General features: G+C 39.8%; 2 protein-coding genes across 3 annotated transcripts in view; both read right to left on the minus strand.

Annotated features, from left to right (window-relative positions):
- ARSB (arylsulfatase B) overlaps window positions 1-21465 on the minus strand; it is a 67380-nt gene that overhangs the window by 22412 nt on the left and 23503 nt on the right. Inside the window, exons 5-6 of one of the 2 annotated variants that reach the window (XM_053447981.1) lie at window positions 4319-4393; window positions 4150-4237 (exon numbers count right to left, since the gene is read on the minus strand). In XM_053447981.1, coding sequence (XP_053303956.1) covers window positions 4150-4237; window positions 4319-4393 — 163 coding nt within the window. Of the gene's footprint in view, window positions 1-4149; window positions 4394-21465 lie in introns of both variants that reach the window. The other variant, XM_053447980.1, reaches the window with a different exon arrangement.
- Window positions 1-21465, minus strand: part of DMGDH (dimethylglycine dehydrogenase) — a 94863-nt gene that overhangs the window by 18984 nt on the left and 54414 nt on the right. The window lies entirely within an intron of this gene.

The following is a 21465-nucleotide window of genomic DNA, read 5'->3' on the forward strand; positions in this document are numbered from 1 at the left end:
GGCTGCACTATTTTCTGCAGCTCTCCTATTAGCTTCCTGCTGTGCAGAAGTAGACTGGATCAGTGCCTTAATAACTTCCTCCATGGTGAGCTGTAAATGGCTTCTACCCACAGACTTACGTGGATGCCCGCAATCTCCACCATATGCGACAGGCCTCCCTTTTCCTTGGGATTTTTGTCAAGGATCTCGGTTGTTACCACAGTCTTCTAGGGTAAATGAAGCCCAGGATACATCCAGCTCAGTATCAATGTTTATTTTACAGGAAGACACAGCAGCAGTTATAAGCAGCACAGGATTACAGTCTTTGCTTGAGCACTGACTTAGTATAAAAGAGCTCCAAACATTCACCTTCCAACAAGTCACAAGTTTCCATCAAATGGCTTTTCAGAGAGAAACCACACTCCTCAGTTCCTCAGCTCTCCCAGCTGGAATAACAATGGCCTCTTCCTGAATCAGGCTCAGTTCCTTTTACCCTCTGCCTGCTAATTAATCAACCACAGGTGAGCTGCTACTTAGTCCACACCTGTGGAGCTCCTGTCCAGAATGCAGATTCTGGACAGCAATTAGTGCTGTTGGAGCACTGGCCCACCCTGCTCTTCCAGATGCTCCGCCCCAGGGACCCTTACCATGTTTTGCAAACTGCCAGTAATGCAGTTTGTAGTCAAACAACATCTTTCCCTGGGACTTCAATTTTACACATAAGGACAGACAAAGTTAGCCAGAGTAGGGCGTATATACCGCCCATCCACTATTGTACCGGCCTTTCTGTCACAATATATATATTTACTCCAGCTTGCAATTTAGATACTTCATTTTATTTTTAAAGTGTGCATAAACATTTTGAGGTTGGGCAATGCTTTTCCCCTTAACTACATGATAATCATTCTACATGTTAACTTAAGAGTTTGATCGTGTGGCTGTCACGATCAGGCCACAGCTGCATTTTTTATATTGGCAGGGCTTTATTAATGAATCGATCGATTCATTGGACTCATGCCAAGGAATCAGACATTTCAGCCAAAAGCAATTGGGTCCTCACGATCATCCTTCTAGATGTACCCAAAGGACAAGGAGGAAGGGTTGTAGCTGGTTCCGCTGTTGCTCCCCATAATAAGATTTGACACACACAGTTCTCGTGGTCCTTGGCACCATGTATGAATTAATGTTGCAGTCTTTCACTTTCTCAAATTCTACATTTTACAGTTGACACAGGTGGCACTTTACAAGACGTTTTTTCCGGGCACATCAATGGAGAAAGAAGTGTTTCCAGGCCTCTTCTATGTCCATTAATCTGGCCTCTTGTGAACTTACCCAAAAAAGGATGAGGACAGCATCTCCCCCAAGCAGGGAAGCCAGTGTCCCCTGAAGCTTCACCTTTTTGTGGACATACACCAGGAAGGCACAAACGTAGAGTTAAACGCGAAGCTGTCTGAGCATGGATGTGTATGTATGTGCATGAGTATGGATGTGTAAGTGTGTATGTGAGTTACTGGGGAGGCCAGATGGAGGAGATGTTAAGTAAAGGTTTTGGGAGGTCAGGTTTAAGAAAAAGCGGACCATGAAAGAAAACAAAAGAACAAGAAGGGGCAAGAGAACAAGCGGAGCTGTGGGAAAGGTGACAGGGGCGCAGAAACAGTTGGCAGAGAAGGTAGAAAGACATTGTGAAACAGCATAAGTGAGAGAGTATAATGCGTTTGTGAATGAAAGCGTGAGAGCATGAATGAGAGTTTGAGAGAGGAGAGGGTGAACTTGTTTATCATGATATAGCAATGCGTGTGGTCGGGGTTGTGGTGGGTCGGTAGCACGTCTTGGGCCGCCCCTGCTAGCATGACTATCTTTCCACGTTACATTATTCCCTCCTTTTAGTAGATTCTGAATGGCTTTGGTAGCCTTAGGTGGGATGTGACAGAATGAAAACAGCTTCAACAAGAAAATTATTTATGTACACAGGCCACATATCCTGACTTCACAGAGGTAATAACAGTCCCTTACTTATATACCATATATTTCCAAACCAATTACACCAATTGAAAAACAAAAGCTAAAATTAATCAATGATCCTAAGTGACTCTTTAGTAAACATGGGCGCCGGCCAACCCTTCGTGTTTGTCTTTGTGGGGGAAAAAATCTTCGTATTCCATGAATATTCGCCAGTTCCTGTGTTGGTGCCGCAACTTGGCCTGGGGAGACCAACCCCGCTCCAGGAGTTAAAGGTCCGTTCGAGCGACCAATAGAATCGCTTGTACGGACCTTTAACTCATGAAACTCCGCCTGGGGAGACCTTTAACTCCCTGCTCCAGGAGTTAAAGGTCTGCATGAGCGACCATGACTAACTATCTCCTCGCCGCTAAAACAAAAGGTCACCTCTCAATAATTATACTTTTGGACCTCTCTGACCAGGCCCTTTTTCCACAGATTCTCAATAAAATGTATTAGCTTTCACAATATTTAGCGTTTACTGCTATTTTCAGATCTTTTTTTATTGTTTTGTTGCTGATGTTTTTGCCAAATTCAATGTACAATTTATATTTTACATAATATTTATTTAAAACAAATATCTATGTTAAGACATCATCAATTACAATGCAAAATTTTCCATGATACCAGCTGTTTGTCATTTCTGCAGTATCATAATGAAAGGCTTTTACATGTTTGTTCTGTTTAAAGATTTAAGACGCTCAACACTTTGGGGATAATCTTAGACAATGACTTGTTTGGAGGAAAAATAACAATTAGTAAGACATTGATGAAAAATACCTTATTGGGAAATGTTAACCTATTCTTAATAAAGATCCAAAACGGGGCCGGGAAATGAAACATCCTTTAACATTAAACAATAAAATGTGGGAATTTAAGTAACTTCCCAAAGCTAGAGATTGCTTACAAGTAACTATGAAACGGCTGACATTGGAACTCGCAAACCTTGCTTAGTAAGTTTGGCAATGGGGTAAACAGAAGACCCAATGCATGAGTCGGTTCGTCTCTGGATCTTCTACAAACATGTTCTAGTTTTTATTAAAGTCAGAGTAGAACAAACTTAACACTTAAACACACATGGACAGGTAACCTTCTTCCTTGGAGGAAATCAGCAGCTTTCACTTTCTCTTGGGCCAATATAGCTACATTCATTTTTCTTGTCAATCTGTCTGTATTTGATTAGTTACGAGCTGTTTTCAGTTTAATAATAAAAGGTATGAGCCTAGTATATCAAGTTAAAATATTTTAAAAGTACACCATTGACTGTTCTTTACAGATGTATGTGACTCTGGAGCATTTTACCCTATATTCCTTTGGGCGTCTTTCATTATATCACTGGCTGATAATTTAGCATTAGATTTAAATGGCAAATAATGTCAGAGGTTTCTTGGAGATAACACCCACTTCTGCCTTTTCATTTTTTTATGATTATTCATGTTTTAATTGTAGCCAGTATTTCTACGTTGATAGATAAATGAAATAGGCATAGAGGCAAGTCAAGTTAATAAAGGGAATTTAAACATGCATGGGATGGTTATGTTAAATCTAAGACAGGACAAAGGGCTGAGTAGGGTTTGAGTCTTTGAAGCAGGAAAAAACAAGCAGGCATGTTTGAAATTAAATAGTTTATTTTCATTTTTGAGTTAAAAAGTTTGGATGAAGTGTCAATCTATTTTTAGGTTTAATTTGAGTTGTTACATATGTACATAAAAATAGTATTGTTTTGTATTACTGTTATAATGGAATTTAGGGCTTTTAAAATGAAGTTTGTTTTCGTAACAGATAATTGTCAATTTATTTGCTTTATGCCTCTTTCTATCATTTGGTAATGTTAAAAAAGTAGATTCTGAGTCATATACAAAAAAATGAAAAAGGAAGAAAAACTAAACTTGCACTGGATAGGAATATATATCTCCAATGTGTGAACTAGGAGGATCTAGAGGAATTGTACGCAGGTCATTAGCACACAATCTATCAGCGGGTCACACAGAGGATGTAGGTTAAGGGCTTGTCCCAAACTTGCGTCTGTTGGAGGTCTTAACTATTTGGCAGTGCCATATCTACAGGCGTGGCAATGGTCACAAACATTGTAAAAAACACTCAATGTTACAGGTGGTATTGATCAGTGACAATTGATGCTATAAACCAATGAAATAATAATAATAAATTTACCTGATAGTTTTCCATACATCAAAGCCATCTAATGGCTTGGTACTATTGGTAGAGCCTCCAGCAAGATGCACCAAGGTAGGGAGCCAGTCTGAAATATGGATGAGTTCTTGACTAGTGATCCCCTTCTGTTTTAACAAAGGACTTGTAACAAAGCCCACTCCTCGTATACCTCCTTCCCAAAGAGTCCACTTTCTTCCTCTTAAAGGCCAATTATTTCCTCCCGCCAATGTCTGTCCGCCATTATCTGCCAAACATCAAGATTTTGTAAGTTCCACTGTAGCCCAAAATGTCTTATAATATGTGAAGACTCACAACATTGCAGTAAATATGTGTTTGTATTTACATACTGCCGACAGGTGGTAAAGATTAAAATAATGTATAACATTGGGAGGTCACTTTTAGGTTAGTAGCGCCCAAAGATAAAACACACACACTGTCACGCAAGCTTGCTCTGGCAACATAAATATGCATACACTATCTGCCTCTTGTCCCTCACATCACAAATCCTAGGCTCACCCTTGACACAAAACATGCTTTTTTTTTTTTTTTATTATTATTTTTTATTTCAAACAAATAAAAGAAACAATTCACAATATTCACAGAAATACATCCTAACCCCCCCCCAAGTCTGCTAGGAAGAGAAAATAAATAAATAAATAAAAAAAATAAAGAAAATTTATTACCATGAACCCCATGTGAGTTGGAACTCCTTTTTTTCTTTTTTGATTCAGCACTTCTATAATGTTCATATTTTTTAATTTGTTCAATCATATTTAACCACTGGGTCAATGCGGGTACTCCATTATCAAACCATTTCCTAAGAATCAATAGTCTCCCTAAGAAGAAGATTTTCCTAAACAATTTGTTTAGCCTGCCAAATTCTTCCACGTCACCTAAGATCAAAGCCTTTGGATCCATTTCAAGATTACAACTAAATTTACTTTTCACAAACAAAAATATATCATCCCAAATTTTTTTAATCTTATTACATTCCCACCATAAGTGAATTAAACCCGCATTAAGGACCCCACATCTGGGGCAATCTGACTTATCCCTGCATTTAATCTTCCATAACTGGTGCGGAGAATAATATAAACGATAAATAATTTTAAGTTGTGTAAATTGATATTGTTTATTAACGGTGCAACAACCTGTGTTCTTAAGAATACGGCCTCATCAATAGCACCAATCTCTTCCTCCCATTTCCTTTTAATCTTGCCTCTGAAGCCTATATCCATTTCTCTTAAAAGTGTTTTATAAATAATGTTAAGTGTCTTCTTCCCAATAGATCTTCTCTGCAAAAACTCAAAAAGCTCATGTGTCTCAACCTCAAAAATCTTCTTATTTTCCGTGCAACTATATGCGTGAACTAATTGGTTATACCAAAATTTGTGTCCATTTTGCAACTCGTATTCAAATTTGAGCTCCTCAAAATCCTTAATATACCCAGCAGAGAACAACTGTCCAACAAAACTAATCCCTTTATTAATCCAAAAATCACTCCCTAACCCCTTGTGAAACTCCATAAATTTTGAGTTGTACCATATTTGTGTTTGGGGTAAACTACCCTCGATTTTACACATACATTCCTGCCACACTTTTCTATATAACTTCACCAAAGAGGTATTATCCAATTTCTTTTCCAGCTGTAAACCTGCTTCTAGCATTTCTGTGGGGTTAGAATTTCCAGTTGTTTCTAAGAAAAACTGAATTAATCCCCCATATCCATTTAATTTCAAATTCTGGATCTTCTTTGCCAGGAAATATAATTTGAAGTGGGGTAATGCCCAACCCCCCTCACCCTCCAGTGAGGTGAGCTTGGCATATTTCATGCGTACTCTGCCTCTTCCCCACAATAATTTACTCAGTACAGCTTCTAGACCTTTAAACCATTTATCCGGGATCCACACTGGTGAGGCAGACAAAACAAACAAAACCTGCGGGAGAACAATCATCTTCACCAGACTCACCCTATCTGCCAATGACAACGGGAGTTTTGTCCAGATCCCCACCTTTTTTTGTATCTTAATACTAGGGCTGCAACTAACGATTATTTTAATAATCGATTAGTTGGCCGATTATTTTTTCGATTAATCGATTAATCGGATAAAAAAAAACAATATGCAAATTTTTCGTTTATTTAAAATAATTTAATGAACTGGATGTTAAAAAACAACTTAAAATTTACATTAACATTCTTATTTTGTTATGATGTAATAAAAAACAATATTTTCAAAGTACAAGAACCCAAACACAATATTTATGAAACAAAATAACCCCAAACATTCTGAAAAGAGGTGGACTATTACTGTTCAAGAAATTTTGCCCCAGCCCTGGCACTTTGCACCCAGCACTTTGCACCCAGCACTTTGCCCCAGCCCTGGCACTTTGCACCCAGCACTCAGCACTTTGCACCCAGCACTCAGCACTTTGCACCCAGCCCTGGCACTTTGCACCCAGCACTTTGTACCCAGCACTCAGCACTTTGCACCCAGCACTTTGCCCCAGCCCTGGCACTTTGCACCCAGCACTTTGCCCCAGCCCTGGCACTTTGCACCCAGCAAGCACTTTGCACCCAGCAAGCACTTTGCACCCAGCACTTTGCACCAGCACTTTGCACTTTGCACCCAGCCCTGGCACTTTGTACCCAGCACTGGCACTTTGCACCCAGCACTTTGCACTGTGCCCCTGCATCCAGTCTCCAACTCTGCCCTGCACCCAGCCCTGCCCCCACATTCTGCCCTGCCCCCACACTCACACTCTGCCCTGCACCCACTCTGCCCTGCACCCACTCTGCCCTGCACCCACACTCACACCCTGCCCTGCATCCCCACCCCCACTCTGCCCTGCACCCAGTCTCCCACTCTGCCCTGCACCCACACTCACACCCTGCATCCCCACCCCCACTCTGCCCTGCACCCAGTCTCCTGCCCTGCACCCCCCACCCCCACTCTGCCCTGCACCCCCCACCCCCACTCTGCCCTGCACCCCCACCCCCACTCTGCCCTGCACCCACACTCACACCCTGCATCCCCTGAAACCCCACCCCCACCCCACCGTGGACCCCCACCCCCGCGAATCGCTCTGTGCGAATGGAGCCACTCGCACAGAGCGAACCGCTCTGTGCGAATGGAGCCACTCGCACAGAGCGAACCGCTCTGTGCGAATGGAGCCACTCGCACAGAGCGAACCGCTCTGTGCGAATGGAGCCACTCGCACAGAGCGAACCGCTCTGTGCGAATGGAGCCACTCGCACAGAGCGAACCGCTCTGTGCGAATCGCTCTGTGCGAGTGGCTCCATTCGCACAGAGCGATTCGCTCTGAGCGATTCGCTCTGTGCGAGTGGCTCTGTGCGATCTGTGCACATAGACATGAAGAATACTTACCTCCGGAACGCGTCACATCCGTCACGTAGCTAGAAGGCGGAGACTGCAGAGCGTGTAGCAGAAGCGGGGAACGCTCGCGGAGGTAAGTAAAAGGAGCCGAGTGCTCCAACAACAAATCGATCACTCGATTAATCGATAACGGAAATCGTCGACAACGATTTCCGTTATCGATTATTATCGATTTTATCGATTCGTTGTTTCAGCCCTACTTAATACCTAATGGGGTAAGGTTCTGCTTAATAAAGAAATCAACTTTATTCGAGATTTTAATCCCCAAATACTCCAAAGAGTCCCCCTGCTTCAAGATCTTAACGCCTCCTACCTTGGGGGTACCTACTGAATTTAACGGGAGAAGTGTTGATTTGTCCCAATTAATTTTAAGTCCTGACAATCTGCCAAAAGATTCAACCGTATCTATCACTATTGGGAGCATTTTTTCAGTATCTTCTAAAAAAATAGTAAATCATCCGCATATAATAAGAGCTTTTCTTCACTACCTTTTAAGCCAAAACCTCTTATTTCATGGTTTTTCCTAATACTTGAAGCTAATGGTTCAATGTATAAAATAAATAAAAGGGGCGAAAGTGGACACCCCTGACGGGTTCCTCGACTTAACAAAAAGATATCCGAGAGCTTACCATTTAAATTAATCCTAGCTACTGGAGATCTATACAAAAGTTGTACCCAACTCAAAAAAACTTCCCCAAATCCAAAAGCTGTTAACGTATGCCATAAAAAACGCCACTCCACCCTGTCAAATGCCTTCATGGCATCTAAAGACAGAATGGAGTTGGGAAGGTTCGCACCTAGCTGGAGATTGGCAAAAACTCTTTCCAGGTTAGAATGTAATAACCTTCCTGGTACAAAGCCCGTCTGATCTTCTCCAATCAAAACAGGCACACAAATTACTAATCTTCTGGCCAACACTTTAGCTAAGATTTTCGCATCCGTGTTAATTAGGGATATCGGCCGATATGATTCTACTTTTACAGGATTTTTATCTTTTTTAGGAATAAGTATAATTGTTGCTTCCAGCATAGACCTTGGTAGCTGCTTTCCTTTCAAACCTTCTGAAAAAACTAAACATAAAATAGGTAAAAGGATACCCGCATATTCCTGGTAGACCCCGAACGGGAGTCCATCCCCTCCTGGGGCAGATGTTTACACACAAAACATGCTTAAACCATACACTACCACTCACACACATGGTGGCACCAAGTACTAGAACACATTTTCATGATAATACCATATACTAACACACACTAGTACCATATACTGATACACACACTCATAACATCATATACTAACACACACATTCTAACACCATACAGTAACATGCACAAACATGCATACTCACGCCATAAGCTCACATACACACGCTAAGAGCATACACAAACACACTTAAACACCAGTTACACAGACAATATACATAAAGTAACCTATATACTGTACATACATACTCTCTCCCTCTCCCATTATCTATAGAGCTCACAGAGCTCCCCCCCCAGCCTTGTCTTCACTGCAGCTCATGCTGCTGTTGATCTACTACAGTGGGTCCTGTTACGCCCATTATGTGACCCCTGTTGGATGTCTCAGCTCCTAAGTTACCTTACCGTGCCCTGGCAACTATGTACAGAGAAAGGGTAGATAGATGCCATCTAGATGAGGACTAGAGAACAGGTACCTGGTTAATAGGAGAGAGCTGGAGCTTATATGGAAGTGATTTTCAGAAATATTTGTCAGCTTGGAAAAAGTCCCCAAGAGAGAGGGAGAAGAATGTAATTGTGTTGATGTGCCTTTTCAAGTATCTCTACATTGTTTTACTCTTGTTAAGATGTCTCCAGTATTTATCACCTTACTGTGAAAGGGACTTCCTCACATTACTCAAGCCTGCCAACCCATAAATTCAGACTCCATGTTCCTCCATGTATTGCTCACTCTGCACCAGCTGTAGCAATTTGTACACTGAGAAAAATAAGTAATATCCTCAAAAGATCAAAATCCTCAAAATGGACTGACAAAAGCAGCTGAGAATATGCATAAAATACAGAGAGATGGATCTACTTTCAATTTTACAACATTCTCGCTTTTAGGGGACCTAGCAGAAGGGTTAGCGCAATCCATGGTAAGCTTACCACCCCAACCAGAATGCATTTGTTAAAGTACAACACATGGTGCGCGCCCAGGTAACCTGTGGGATCCATAGAGATTCCCCACGTTCTCAGCCTTAATCCCTCTCTTCTCGAGATGCAGACAAAGTCAGAGGGGATGAGTGGGGCGCTCCCACGACTTTCTTTGTTGAAGACCAGGAGACTCCCCAGGTATGGCCTTAAGGCCAGAGGATCAAGTCTTCCCTTGCCCACAGGTACTCACTTGATCTGAGACCAAGCAATGATTGGTGTTTTATTGGTCTCCACTGATCAGCTTTGATCTTTCTCATTAGTGCAGGATAGGGAATGGTCTCTAGCCACAGATTCTGAATGAGTATGGTGAGCACAAAAGGGACAAAATCCCTCCGTTGTATAAAGCAAAATCAAATACATGCATGACAATATGAACACGACAAAAAAAAACAACCTTGCTTTTAATTCAAATAGTGCCAAATGGTAACAAACCGTTATTAAAACGCTCATCTGTATTTCACAGGTGACAAATTGGTGCAAAGGGCTTGTGACCGAACGTGCCCCCTCATGACTTTTTACCCAAGAAGTTGACTGGGACAATCACTACTACTCATTAAAAGTGTTATACACACAGAGACGTGCAATGTTATTTATTTCTATTATAAATAGAATTTAAGTATAAAAGGGTCCTTTTCTACACATAATTCTTATTTGGTGTATACAATGCATTTCCTTTTTGCAGGAATGTATTTTCCCTCTAAGGCATTCATGTGTTGAACATTTTTCCTGTTCCATTTCCTGGTTAAAATATTTCAGAAAATGTCTGCAACACGTGCCGGCCTTAACACTGTGTGTAATTTTACAACAAAACCAAAGGATGAACATTAATAAAATTAAGTTGACAAATGAGTTCATTAATTGATATCTGAAATGCTTGTTCTTTTGTGTACTAATAATTACTAAATGTTTCTCTTTTTTTTTTTTTTCAGAGAATGTTAGGTTTTCCCATCTATTCGCTTGATGATAAAAGCCTGAATTCACAAACATCTTTTGTCCCATGGATCACCTCCCTATGGGCCTCTATACGGACACATTCATTGCAATTTGGAGCGTTTGCAAGAGAGAAAAGTCAGCAAGGTACCCCCTAATTACAGAGGTTTTACTCTACTGTTCAAAAATTTGGGGTTCCATTAATATAACACAAAAAGGATCAGAAATACAGTGTAAATTTTAATGTTGTAAATGACTGTTGTAGCTGGGAACAGATTATTTTCAATGAAATATCTTCATAGGCGTACAGAGGCCCTTTATCACTCCCATCACTCCTGTGTTCCAATGGCCCTGTATCACTCCCATCACTCCTGTGTTCCAATGGCCCTGTATCACTCCCATCACTCCTGTGTTCCAATGGCACGTTGTGTTCACTAAACCACATTAACGCTTAAAAGGCTAATTGATCATTAGAAAACTATTTTACAATCATGTTACAGCTAGGAAAGTCATTGTGACCCCAAACCTTTAAACTGCAACGTGTGTAAACAAGGCAAAAAGAAAAAATCCTATATGCTTTGCAGATGTCCAACTTGGCTTCCAAAAAAATAAACATAAGAACATTAAATCTATTCACAAACACAAATTCATGTTAGTAGGCAAGTTACAAAAGTGTATGAGCCTAATATGTATTGCCAGATATGGGTTACTTAGTTTTTCTTTACGTTTAACTAACATTAATCGTACATTCCTATGTTCGTACAGAAGCAATTACAGAAATGTATTATTTTGGTAGCGGACACAAAACACACTGCTATTTGTTTAGGTTATTGAAAACACAACTAATGTCCCCAAATACATTTAGAATGTGCTGAATGCATAGCTTATTTATATCCCAACGTACCTTCCGTTATACAGAACGGTGAACTGATCTTATTGTTGCAACTTTACTAACTTGGAAAGACTGGCAAATTACAGTCCAAGATGGGAAACCCAAAGCTAATATATCACATTCAGAGGCTTCATACAAAAACAGCCACATATAGAGAACAAAATAATATCCAACCTATGTGTAATAATATTCCTTATATACTACAAACAGTAATACACCATGGAGCAACAAGATAAAGAAGACCAAAGTGATGTATCCCAGAATGCAACTGACCACCCCTTACCGATTGGCTGCTCATTTAACAGGGTACAGGAAACGAGACAGGTGGAGGCTTAAAGGGACAGTTTAATGTTCCGAAAAACCTTCCCAAAGAAGAATACACATGAATAGCTGGGGGGTGAGGGGCAAAGGCATATGAGGCGGATTCTGCAGATGCCCCTCTTGCAAATGCAAGGGGGATAGCACATAAAGGGACTACTCAGCTATTGTATGCATTTAAGTACATTAAAATATGATGGCTGAAGTGTCCCTTTAAACAAATGCTCAGGTTAAGATCATTTAGTATGCTAGAACAAATGTAGCCATATGAGGGCTCTTTTCTTGAAGGAGAGTAACATATAGCCCTTGGTCGTTCGAGTTATTTCTTCAGTATGGCGACTCCCAATATATGTATACAGTTATTGAAATTTTTTGTTTATGTTTGTGTATATTTTCCTTTTTGTCTATGTGATGTCATGTTGATATGTTTTAGTGATGTGGATTATTGTTAAAAACTTATAAAAAGAATAAAAAAAAAAAGATCATTTAGTATAAATTTCATAAAAATTTGATATGTAAAAAAAAAAAGCAATTAAAAAAAAGCAATAAAAAGTAACAAAAGCAATTAAAAGTGCATGTAATTTATGTCTATACGGCTACATGATCTTCTTGAGTCTTATTTTTTTCCTTTACTACAGGAACATTTAATTTCTCCAGTATATTTAAAATAAAATAAAAATAAATAAATAAATAAAACACACTCCAAAAAAAATAAAATAAAAAAAACATACCGTAAATCACATAAAAGCTACTGCGGGTTACATTTTTGTATATGTTTGTATTTACCTTTAACCCCAACAAAGACATTCTGCATACAAGATGAGTAATGAACAGGAAACATCACTGTATGCAAACTATATCAAAATAATCATATTTTACGTTTTTTTATATTCATTCTCAGACTGAAAATTTCATGCAAATTAAAAACAACATGATTTACGTGTTTATTCAAGAGATACTGTAAATATAAGTACTGCAACTGCTGTGTTTTCTCTTAGTTTTCCTGTAATTGTCTGCCAGTTGCCAAGTGTTTTGGCTAAAAGGAGACTGTGTAATTTGCACAAAAGCACCAGATATTCTGATTCCAGAATTAGCCTCTTCAAGGAGAATCTACTCCAAAGACATAATCAGTGTAACAAAACAGTATGCAAGGTCATTGGACGTACTTAGCAATGCCTCGAATATTTACATTTAATAAAACACATGTTTGGGGAGATGGAACGTCCTATGATATTCAAGGGTATATGTTGTCTGCTTGCCCATATGGTAGGTCTGGCCCTGGATAGGTAATGTCCAGCAGCTTATTAGACAGGCAGTCTAAGAGTCTCCAAGAGGAACACTGCTTCCCTGGGTCCCTGAGTCGCTTTTTTTTTTTTTTTTCTTCTTAGGAGTGGCATTTGGCCAAACTCACTCCCCATCTACTTTCCCTTTCGACTCCCTGTCGACCCCAATCCCACCTCTAAGTGTAGCTAGCCCTGACCCACACACAGTTAGCCTTGACACTCATGAAGGTACTTCCCCAGAAGAGTGAAAGCTTTGGGTAGCCTACACTGGGGCGTTCCCAGGCATGGTTATGGTTATATACCTTATTCCTATGATATGTGTGATGGCAGACTTGACCATTTGTTTCTACTTGAAAATGTAAATGCTTAAAGAAACCATACTTCCCAAGTGTCTCCCTTTAGAGTGGATAGTCCCACTTTGAGATCCCTGTGTCACCCTTTTCCTATTGGCTCAGAACGTTAGCTGGGTATGAGTGTATAACAGTGTACTGCAGCCCTTAACGTCACAATAAGGTGCATAGGTAACAGGTGAGAGCTGGCAAGGAGGTCAGAGAGGACATTTTCCTAAAAGGCTGTTCAGATTTCAGGATTTGGGCCTAATACCTAAAAGCTGAGAGTTTTACTTGACCTTCTACATATAGGTACTTCAGGTCTAACATTTCACGGATTATGAGTATTTACAAAACTACAGGATTATTTCTGTGCTACTTACACAAACTGTCTGTTCAGTGCCATTCTGTTCGTATCTAGTGATCAAAGACTGCCCAGGAGCCTTCAGAGCAAACTATGGGTATTCCCAGGTATGTTATGATGCACTGCCAGCTAGGAATCCCTTCGCTAACTGGTGTCACTGGTATCACGTGCCTTTACCCCGCTATCATACTGTATATCTGTACTCAACAAGCAAAAGAGGAACCTTTTAGCATTTTGATGGGTATCACACACTAAACAAACAGAACCGTCTGGAGCTAATTTAAGTGGCCTTTGCTGGTTGCCATATCAGGATACAGCTGGGAAACATTTTAAAAGGGGGAAAAGCTAAATGCGAACAATAGCACAGTGAGGCTTAGTAGCAGAGAGCACAGGAAGGCTGTGCAGACAGCTTGGCAGACAGCTGTCAGCCGTTCCAATAACAATTCCAACAGCCAATCAAAACGGCCTGTGTCTGGGTTCTCGACTAGCTTCTAGAACCAATAACAGAGAGGAAACCAAAAGAGAGTCATGGAATCCAAATCTCTGACAGGCACATTCCATCCCTCTTTGCATTTTTGTGATGCTATTGCATTAGCAAAGATCCCATTCAGTATTAGTATTATATATTTTTTTATTTTAATATAGATATTATGTTAGCGCTAAGTACAAAGATCAATTGCATATACTGTATATGTACACACAGGACAACCACACTAGTATACATCAGTCACAGCTTTGATTCACCAAAATGTTACCAAATTACAGTCACCTATGCTATACATGTACACTTGATATAGACCACAGCGGCACCTGAGGCCGGGATAGCCGTAGACATTAAACAGGCAGAAGTAGGAGGAGAAGCACCTGAGGCCGGGATAGCCGTAGACATTAAATGGGCAGAAGTAGGAGGAGAAACAAGCAAGGCCAAAGTCCATTCCCCTTCCTGGAGAAAGCGACTCCGAAGACCCAGGGAAGCAGTGCCTCACTTGGAGATTTCAGGTCAAACACAGACGTGTACAGCTTCTGAATGCTGTGGCCCATGTATTTTTGCATAGATAATTATATCTTCACAAAATAAAATTGATTTATATGGCAAATAACACTTTTGTAACAAGTGCAGCATTAGAAACAGCATCTGTAGTTCTGTTCAATGTTCAGACCCTTCCCAGAGATTCTACACCACAGACAGCAAGCTCATTCTATGAAATTTTCTTCATACTGAAGTATCTAACTTAAAACATATTTGTAGAACATCCCCGTGCTGAAAATTAAATTATTCTGAAGAAGGGATGTCCCTGTGCATTTGCAGGTTAAAAGAAAGGCATATTGTCAAGATGTTGAATAATCTGGGCCGATATAACACTCTGTGGATGCTCATTGAAACCACCACTATAAATTATTTACAGATTAACCCACTGACAGCCAGAGAGACAAGCAATGAAATTTATTGTTCTATGATAAGACTACTGATCTTAACAATTGTTTCAGAGGAATATAAAACATTTTATTTGTTGGGATGTGAATCTTTTTCCAAAGGCGTGATACCTGATCACTGACTTGGGAAGAAACCAGCACCATCTGTTCTGTTAATAAGAGCACAGAGGTGGAGATCCAAATTCTGCACACTGTCTTTAAAGGTTTATTGGAAAAAGACCAGGTTTAAATAGACCCTAAAATAAGAAAACAGATGTCTGCATTATAGTTTTTTTTATTTTTTTACAGTTTAGTCACTTTGCACAATGCAGAAAACCTTATAGCAGCATACATTTCCACACACATTTCATTTTTTTCTAACTACAAGTACTTTATTTTTGTAGAAACTTGTCAACTGTTGTTAAAACTAAGGTTAACCCCACGATCATTCTAAAATATCTAAATATATATTTAAGCCCAATTTTTAACCCCAAACCTTACATTTTCTTTTTGCTGCTATGGGTTCATTATTTGTTTTAGTTACGGTAGGCTTACACACATTTGTGTGCATGGGTACCTCTCACAATTTCGAATCCATGTGAACAATTGTTACTGCATGCTGACAGTAGATAAGATGCCAGAATGCAGGCACTTTTGTTTATTTAGGAAGGAATCAGATTTATTTATTTTTTTGTTTTAAGCTAATCATTCCCCTGAGTAGCACTGTTTTTAACAGTCCCTAAACTTTTGATCTGAAATGCAACGTTGTAAAAAAAGAATTTTCACATGGGAGATAAACAACGCAAGATAGTCCTGAGACACAGACAGAAAAGTTTGCCACCACTTGAGATCCGTGGTTAGCATCATAGGTCCACTTTGCCAACCACAAAGTTCACACATGGTTATCACTCAAAAGGGTTAAACATTTTATGCATATGTTTTATTGTGGGCTTAAAACAGATAGTTCTATTTATTTCTGGGGTGCGTTGCAGAATAAATACCAGCCCCGCTCCAAACATGGTGATTGATGGCTGTGGCAGCGCTTAGGGAAGGAAGGGCTGTAAAATTATTATTTATTGATAATTTTTGCAGCGATGTTACCATTTATTTATAACAGATGCATCTTTAAGTGTTCAATGTAAGGTTAATATCAGATGATATTAACCCACAAAAGTACGTGAATTTCCTTATACCGTGTAGAATGAAAAAAAAAATGTTCAAAATATACTTTCCTACACCAAACAGGCCCCAGCTTCGCTTTGAGACTTTGCAGGCATGTATAATGTAATTGCTCGAATTTATGACCCAAATTACATAGTTTTACCGAACGCCCAAAACATAAAAAGAGAAAATATAACGTGGGCAGCTAACAGGCAAAGTATAGAGACGAGAGAATAAACCTGTAATTATGAAGTTGTTAGACCAATACTGAAGAATGGAGTTGTCAAAAGAGTACAGATTGACTCGACAAAAGTATTTATGGCCTTGATTAACCCTTTGAATGACAGAGGGAATTTAAAGGCCCATTTACTATTCAGAATAGCCGTATGTGTGCCCACTCCGCTCTAACCACTACTATTATGCATTTCTTTACAGTATACTTCCCTTTACTACATTGTTTACTTTGATTATTGTGATCAGGTCCTTCAACCAAGGGTAGTTATACAAAAATATGGGGCTGTCATAAAATAATTCTGTTCCTATGTGGTATATTCTTCAAAAGCATCCCCAATATTACCATTTATTTATATTAATGTTTTTTTTTACATATAGGAAAATGTTATGTGTTTGGTTTGTCAATCAGATAATTGTTTTGGAGATATTTAGTTTAAAAGGTCCCCTAATGGGAAAATGGGTTACCTTAGAGAGAACATCAGCTGTCCCTTGGGCCACGTCAACAGCCACTGGGGGTGCCAAGCCTTGGGTAGCAATTTAACAATAATAGCTGCTCCGCTGGTAACAATAAAATGCAACATTTTTGAAAAGTGACAGATTTAATAATAAGGCTATATTTTCATATAGTATAACTGAGCCATTCAAAGAAAGTTGACATGTGTCCCGGGCCTTTTGTGATGACAAACTTCAGCAACAATGTCCTTTTGTGCTATGTATTACTTATCTACAATCTAAATCATAGTGGAACAAATCCCAGCAAAATATTCCAAATGTCATCCTGTTATCTATTCCTTATCAATAGAAACCAGCCTCACAAAATAAAAAGGAACGTTCTTAAATAATGACTGCCCAGTGACCTGGAGAGTAATTTCGAGGGGTAGAGTAGTAGAGAGCTATTTTAATGAAATAATTATAATACGAAGTCGCTGTGACCACTCAGGCAGCAAATAAGTGAGACATTCTTGAAATGAGTGAAACCTGATAGGCCTGAAAGGTAGAGATTAGTTATCTGAGGACTTCAGACAGCAGCTCATTCAAAAATTCAGCATGGGAAAAATAAATATTACACAATGGCGTCTTAATGGCACAGTACAACTTTTCCATTTTATAGAAGGAGGAGGGTGAGGCATTAAGCTACGCCCGATTCCTTCTGCTTTGGTTCTTCCGTCTCCGGCACTATTAATTATGTATAACATGCGAAACTATTTCATAGTACCCTTGCTGTAATGAAACATCATTTTGCTATTCCGGCACTGCAGGTCATACGCTGCTTTTTAGGGAGTAATCAATTGGTGTACAATCGACGAAGATGAGCGGCACTCCATAACCATAAAAATATAGCTAGTCGACTCTGGCAAAAATAGCGTAAATCTCTTTATTTCAGGTCAAATATGAAAAAGAAATGCATCTGAAATGAAACGCACCTGGCTCTTTGTGTGAAACGCGTTAAGCGCGTCTGGCTCAGCGTCCTTTTAATGTTTATCCTGGAATAAAGAGATTTAGACATGTTTTTTTTTAGTGAGACCTTATGGAGAAGGTTGCATAAGAGTTCCAGAGAGACACGCACAGAGAAAGCACGCTCAACAAATTAAAGTGTCTCCTGTCAGTGATTGGCTGCTTGTAACCAATCAGCTGAGACCAGACACCAACCGTGCTGCCGCCGCCGCCATCCTGCTACAATGTATGGAAATAACCCCTCATCAGATAATCCCAAAAGCAGTTCATCCCCAAAACATCTCGTGAGATTTTATGTATTAATTATTAATTTGTTAATTTAAATGTTAGCAGCTGCCATTCTAAGGATTATACTGCAGAGTAACCTCCAGGTCATTTGTAAAGAAACAATGTTGTCTATTAAAAGATATCGGCACCGAGGGCAATAAAAGCATTTCTAAAGAACTCTGATGGATTGGTGTTCCGAGATCATAGCTGATGTATATCTGCTCCCGGGGCACCAGTCTAGACAGGAGTAGATAAGATTAATAAAGACAATGTCAAGGGCAAAGATCTTCCTAGAGTTTTATTTCCCCTGCAAGGCCAGCTAACACAAATGATCAGGCCTAATTAAGAGTCTCATGAATCAATGACATGTTGCAAACGACAGAATAAGTATTGCAAAAGAAAATTAAAGCAGCAGTGTTACCGAAACAAGACTAGTTTAAGTGGAAGGGTTTTCCATCACCTTTACTCACCATAACTTTGGTTATTCGAAATAAGACTAGGCAGTGATGTATCCTGGCCTTAGCCCAGGCCTTGCATGGCAGGTCCAGAGAGCAGCAGTCCCCTGCTGCAAAACCGGGGCCAAATCAGCCCCCCCCCGGTGTCCCGCTGCTCAACAGGCCATTACGGGGCAGATCTCTGATCTCCCTCAACCAGCCTATTTACACCATGGAGGGTGTGCCGACACAACCCGGCCTCCAAGGGCTGCATTTAGATGCTTTACGCCAGTATACGGTGTCATGTACTGGTGCTATTTGTCTTAATGGCACGGCGTGCCTTTTAATGAAAGAAAGACGCTGACTGCGGAGGGGCAGCTGGGCCTAGGACTGTGCAGAAGGAAAATACATTTCTGAGACTCTGTGTACATTAAATATCCTAAATTTATATATGAATGATATTATTTCTAAGACAATAACCTCTAAAAGGATTAATACCCGCATTAAGTAAATAAACACCGTCTTAGAAATGCTGCATTACTCTAAGTTACTATAGAAATGGCCGAGTACCTGTATTCCTTTTTTATATCAATATAGATTTAAAAGTATAGTTTAATATCCCTGACAGCCCCACTAAAGAAGAATGCACCTCAAAGTACTCTGACAGTACGCTCATATGCACTCTTCCAAAAGCACTTACCTGGCACAGATGTTGCCCCCTCCATTGTGGTCCAACTATTCTTGCCGCTGAGATTGGCTACTTGAAGCAGTAAAGCATTCCCCACTGAAATCAATCTGAACAGCCCCACGGTATTTATCTCTGGGTTGGGGAATGGGGCAAATGCATATGGGGGGGGGGATTCAGCAGAATCCCATCATACATTTGCAAAATGGACGACAAGAAAATTTAAAGGGACCATACGGCTATAATATAAATTGTTATTGATGGGTTTTTTCCCCAGGGCTCAGACTATTTCTTTTACAGCAAGTAAGAGCTGAATGATGTTTTCTTTTTTTAGTCTGGTAAACCATAGAAAGACTAGGACTAAACTTTAATGGTATCCTACGTATCAAAGTCAAAGCCAGATTCCAGACCTCTTTCTAAAACATCTGCCGACACAAAACAGGTCATCATTTACCAACAGACCTTTTTTAAGGGCTGTTCTCCTTTAACGTGAAGTGACATGACTTTATGAAACAGGAATCTCTAGACATTCATCCAGCTATTATCACATCTGCTCACATTATGTGTATCTTAAGGTAAAAATTTGGCATCTCCAATCATTATTCTACAAATGACATCATTCTTTACTTCTTCCTAATGGAAAAAGTAGGTTCTAAGGAAAAAAGGTGAACGAAACAACTATAGAATATCCGCACGTACTTGCGTGGACTGCAATATGCATTTAGCATGAAAATAGAGCATTATGGTTATTATATTATAGTTATAACTAGTATCACTTAAAACATTCTTAAAAATATTGTTTTCTATGTGGAGAATTATAGTTTTCACATAATACAATTTTTTTGACAGCACCATTTGCTCCATGTATCAGATCTAGAATCTGGCAGATAAGCTCTTATCATACTGGCTATTGGCGCCAAGTGATATTACTACAGAGTTGACCCACTCGTCGCAACCACTTACAAGACCAAGGAAAAGATCTTGGGTCAGTGGCAGAATTTCAAGACAATGGGGATCGTGCATAAAAATTGTAACCGGGACAAAGTTTTAAAAGAGGACTTCTTACCAAAGCAACAAATGGAATGGTCCAATCAGTAGGGACATTCGTTTCTTTGCCACAGTGCTACTACTGTTCAAACTTTACACCAGAATAACGTTTTACTCAAAACTCTCAATGAATTCTGCACTCATGACCTGTTTCTAGTCCACAAAACTTCAGACCTGTCAGGAGCCATAGTGTACGGCATTACATATCGGGTGCAGATTACTCCCTAGCAGTGAGAGGAACACACAAGGTAGTCTTGTACCAGGCGCCATCCATCAAACACATTTCTGTATGATAATGCGTGTTCCCAGGTGAGTAACAGTGCAGCAAAGAGACTCCAATGCCCATTAAAGGCCTAATTGATCATTAGAAAACAATTTTGTAATTACGCTAGAAAACAGCTAACCCCAAAACTTTTGAACGGTATATTTGCATATATAGATTTCTAGAAGGTTTTTTAAACAAATATTATTAGACACTAATAACTTAGTTACATAGCGCCAACAATTTACGCAGCGCCTCTTACATACATTCACAGGGCATGACACAACTAGAATAAGAAAGAAGCAATTCATTACTTAAAGACAGCCCTGCTCACAAGCTTACAATCTAATGGGATCAAACTGGATACTTGAACTGAAATCCTAATGATTTAAATATACGATGAGAACAAAAATAAGTTGACAATAACCCTCAACATTTCCGGTGTCCAGACGAGAAAAATAAATGGGACTGCATTGCGGAATCTGCTACACTTTGGAGGCATGTGTTGAGACTAAGAGGGACTTAGCAGTCAAGAGGACTAAAGTGGGATTCCTAAACAGACACCATCCAACCACTGAGAGGCTGCATCATGTTCAAGTCTCGCCTAGGATGGCAGGTTAGGTGGAGGCAGCCCCTCTCTCACATTTCTCTTTTTGGCAGACAGGGCTCCCGG

This window comes from Spea bombifrons, chromosome 1, assembly GCF_027358695.1.
Source record: "Spea bombifrons isolate aSpeBom1 chromosome 1, aSpeBom1.2.pri, whole genome shotgun sequence".
NCBI classification, from domain to species: Eukaryota; Metazoa; Chordata; class Amphibia; order Anura; family Pelobatidae; genus Spea; species Spea bombifrons.